The sequence below is a fragment of the Lupinus angustifolius genome, unplaced genomic scaffold (genome assembly GCF_001865875.1).
Source record: "Lupinus angustifolius cultivar Tanjil unplaced genomic scaffold, LupAngTanjil_v1.0 Scaffold_17_127, whole genome shotgun sequence".
NCBI lineage: Eukaryota > Viridiplantae > Streptophyta > Magnoliopsida > Fabales > Fabaceae > Lupinus > Lupinus angustifolius.
In genome coordinates this window covers 480,171-484,679 of record NW_017719102.1, presented here as the reverse complement: position 1 = coordinate 484,679, position 4,509 = coordinate 480,171, and the positions used below count along the sequence as shown (strand labels likewise).

General features: G+C 32.7%; 1 protein-coding gene across 1 annotated transcript; it reads left to right on the top strand.

The window, feature by feature from the left end:
• Positions 1–2,729: 2,729 nt before the first annotated feature.
• On the top strand, positions 2,730–4,293 carry LOC109338101. Its single transcript, XM_019575240.1, has 4 exons — positions 2,730–2,785; positions 2,817–3,030; positions 3,279–3,343; positions 3,520–4,293. The coding sequence occupies exons 2-4, from the start codon at positions 2,881–2,883 to the stop codon at positions 4,121–4,123; spliced, it is 819 nt and encodes a 272-aa protein (XP_019430785.1). The 5' UTR covers positions 2,730–2,785; positions 2,817–2,880; the 3' UTR covers positions 4,124–4,293.
• Positions 4,294–4,509: the final 216 nt, after the last annotated feature.

Here is a 4,509-nt window from a genome sequence, read left to right as displayed (position 1 = left end):
TACAATTAAAATTATCACAATCTGAATATAAACTCAAATAAAACCTGCATCCCGCATATATCATTATATAAATTACAAATCGTAAATCGCATCCTTCAAACTAAAAACTATCACAATCACGTGACTGAAAATTAAAGAAGATATTGAAAATTTCAGAACAATTTAAACTATCAAGTGTCAGTATAAGCTTAAGTGTTGTTGTAAATGATAAAAAAACACATGAAAACTAAAATGACAACACCATGTCAATACTCAAAAAATAATATTTTTCACTCTCGTCGCAACAGTCCTTCACTATGCAGGAAAAATAAACAATGAAAAAAAGGATAAGGAATAATATGATAAGCGGTATGAATATGTTGTGTGAGCTTGTAGGCATTTGAGTTATGTGGGCTGAACATAAATGATATTGATAGGTACTTATTCAACTATTCTTGATATATAACTATAAGGGACGGGTCGGATAACCCAAACATAGATTTGAACCGGTCCTTTTTTGACGACGAGTATATCCCTTTTAATTGAGTTTGTCCTTTTTTATTTATTTGGACGGGTCAAACCCGTCCCTAAGTCATCGAGTTGAAACAAGTCTACAGGTCGGGCCAGGTCTTGCTCACCCCTACATATTAGTAACATATATAAAAATACAATTGATGATTAATAATATACATAATAATTTAATAATATCAATTAGTAACATATACAATACAACTAATAATATATTGGTCAAGTGGTGTAAGACTCTACTAGATCCCTATGATGACCAAAAGGTTAAGGGTTCGATTCCCATGAGCGACACTCATTGGAAGGAGCAGTCAAACATCCTGAAAGAGATTAGTTCTTTATCCAAAAAGGGTGAGAGAATACCCTCCGTAGTATAAAAAGATAATAGATAACAAAAAACATACATAACATTATAATTCATAATTAGTAACATATATAACAATACATGTATAACAACTTATGACATATGTTAATTTCAAAACGAGTACCATAAAAGTTAGAAGATATATTTCATATCATCAAGATACTATGAAAATAACACACACGTATATATATATATATAGCTTCTGACTATTCCTAAATTTCTAAAATCATGAACCAACCAAATATAAATGATTATTAAAAAATAACCAAACCAAACCTAACTAAACTATATTTTGTGATTTGATTCGGTTTTACCAGTTTCGCGATTTAGATTGGAACCATCTACACCCCTAAATAGACTTATAGTTAATTTGATCTATTAAGACCAAACCTTTAATTTTTTAACCATATAACTATATCAAACTAATGTTACTATTGGCAATATATGCTCGGTTTGATTTGATTACACTCTTACCTATTGCCATCTTACCTATTACTAATAAAATAATTAGCAAAATTTTAATTTTAAAACAAAATTAATATTTTCTTTAAAGTTAAAAAAATGATACTCGTATCAAACTTATGTTACAATCGGGTAATATAGGCTGGATTTGATTTGTTTATAATCATACCTATTAAAATAAAATAGTTAGCATTTTTTTATTTTAAAAGAAAATTAATATTTTCTTTAAGAGTAACCATAATGATACACAACATTTTTAATTTTATTTGAGTCTCATATATTATTTTATAATTTATTACAACTCCACATAAAATAAGAACAACATATACTGTTTTCCCAACAATGATAAATATTATTCTTATTCTTATTTGGGTCCCATAACCTAAAATATTCTGAAACAAACATATACATTTTTTTGTTCTCTCTTTGGTTTTATTTCTCTCCTATTGTTCTTATTTTTCTCTCAATGTTCTTATTTAAAAAGAAAGTTCATAAACTAAAAATACCACAATAAGAAATAGAGTATGAAATTTTTTATCGGGTTAGGATAAATCTTAAGAATTATCACTATGTTTGCTAATAAGTGTAACCAAAGCTTACCTCACATAAAAACGACGTCAATACTATATTCAATATCTATTTCACTGTAACGCATTTATTCATTTATGCAGGTGAGATGGGAACCGATTATATTCATTTTTTATTAATATAAATAAATAAATGTTTTGGAAAAACATTGTTTAAAGTAGAGGAAAAAAATGTCATTTGTATTTATATATTTCCAAAACTTCAATTTTCAAGATAGATCTTCATTTTATTCCATAACCAATATATTTAATATCGTGGTTAATATGACTTTATCTTCAAGTGAAACCAACCTAGCATTGATCCTCTGGGGATGCACAGGCTTTCTTTCACTAAATTTCCTTTTAATTTATTTTTTTTATAATTTTGGTTTCGATTTTCGAATGAATATCACTTACATTAAAATTATGTTTTATCTAATAAAATATTAATATTTATTATGAAAAATGAGGAGTAGCAAATAAAATTAAAATTATATATAATGTTTTTATTCTATAATTTTATTGATAAGACATAATTTTAGAACATAAGATAAAAATTCGTTTTGGATAACCACGAGAGTGACGTGTTTGTAGCGGCAGGGGACCTTTTGAGCTATGGTACACGCACAGGGACAGTCGATTCGTTGAGTAATTATTCAGAAAACCTAAGGGCATCTTGGTCCTAGTATTGAAAAATCAAAGAGGAGAAAGAAACACATGAACGAAAGGCCGAGAAAGCAAAAACCCTGATTAATATCGAGGTGTGTGAGAGGAGCAGTGACAGAGAGAGAAAAATATAAAAGAGTGAGCTAGATCTGCAAAAACGAAAAGAAAAAAGAAAAAAGAGAGACCCAAAAAACCAAACACCTTCCAAAACTCACTCATTGACTCAGTAGTAGACAGATATAAATAAAATCCCATTATTCCTTTCCATTCGCTCGTTCACCTCACCAAACCAATAAACCTTTTCTTTTATTTTCCCCTATGAGGATCCGTAAGAACGCTAAGCTTTCCCCCCTTTTCTTCTCATTTTCATCTTCCTCCCAAGGTGGTTCATTTCCGGTTCAGACTCACGTGTGCCAGCTGAACCAGTCTCCATGGGATGTGATCCCCTTTGACTCTGACTCTATCCAGGTTCCTATCTCTTCCAATCCCTTCTTCTCTTTCTTTCATTTTTTATTTTCCCCTCTTTCAGATCTAGCTTTCAAACAAAAACCTTTCCTTTATCCCCACCCTTCATGTTTTCTATTAGGGTTTTCATCCCCTTGTTAGGGTTCTCCACACACACTAAATTATTCTTCTTATTCGATCGTGCTTTTCCCTTCTAACCCCAAATTAGGTTAATGGGGTTACCCCATTTCTCACTATTTTGGTTTTTTCAGTTCGAAGGAGAAGATAGCTTCACTGCCGGAAATGGAGCTGGAGATTCCATAGTAGTCGTTGAGAGGTAACGTAAAAGCTAAAACCCAACTCCCCAATTCGCTTTTCTTGCTCATTTCACTTTCTACAGCTAGATATTAGGGTTTTTAGTTTCTCTCTTCAACATTGCTCAATTACGCAAAATTTCTTTCTGTTTCTCCCTTCTCTGCTCTCTGAATCGTTATCCTACTTCCCTAACAATAGTGTGGCGTCGATGCCGAGGATAGATGATTTGGTCATGGTGGACGATAATCACACGATAGAGATCGATAATAACTGCGACAAAGTGGTAGCGAAAACCTCGTGTTGTGAGGGATTCGACGCGAAAGGATGGCCGTGTAAGAATGAACCCAAAGATGGGCAGTCATTCTGCCGCCACCATTTGTCTAGCAAAAAAGCTGTTGCGGCCGCAGCTTCCGCAGCCCGTCGCGGCGCGAGAGCTCGAGCTGCAAAGAAGAGTACTCCTTCATCATCCTCATCTAACCCGTATGAGTTTTATTATTATTCGGGGTTTGGTCCGCTATGGGGCAAGCAAAGAGGTGGCAATAGGAATGGTGGAGAAGAGAGAAACAATAGCAATGCAGCAGCAGAAGAGAACTCTCCAATGATGGAATCTGAGAATACCATTAAAACAGCGACTATGAGCAGTGATAATACCGATAGTAGTGTTGTTCTAATGGATAACAATAAAGAAGGATTTGACTTTGTGGATGATAATGAGGAGGAAGAAGATGATGCAAATGATGATGGTGGAATAAAGAGGATGAGGAAACCTGTGAAGGCAAGGTCTTTGAAATCGCTTATGTGAAGAACATTTATATTAGGGAATGAAAAGTGAACTGGATATGTAGTAAACTCGAGGGTTCGGGTTGCTCATTGTAATGTTTTGTTGTTATCATATTTTGTTACTGTAGACTGCTAGTTGTTTTAATTTTTATTTTAATGCCAGTGTGTGTGCGTTCTCACTTCTAAAATTTAGGGTTAAGAAATTTATATATAATGTTAATTTTGGTTGCACATGATGATGTGTATGTTAGTAGTTCAACTCCTCTCCAATACTGGAATGTGTGGTTGAGAATTTTTTGAAATTTTTTTATTTATTTTTAATAGAAAATAACATGTAATGATAACCGTTAAAAAAAAAATTTGGCCAGATGTCATCATCCTACTGGAAAGGATCCATTCCGTATGTTA

Coding starts and splice junctions, on each gene's coding strand:
- LOC109338101 (XM_019575240.1), top strand. CDS start 2,881: ATGAGGATCCGTAAGAACGCTAAGCTTTCCCCCCTTTTCTTCTCATTT. Junction 3,031..3,278: donor TTGACTCTGACTCTATCCAG/GTTCCTATCTCT, acceptor TGGTTTTTTCAG/TTCGAAGGAGAAGATAGCTT. Junction 3,344..3,519: donor TCCATAGTAGTCGTTGAGAG/GTAACGTAAAAG, acceptor CCCTAACAATAG/TGTGGCGTCGATGCCGAGGA.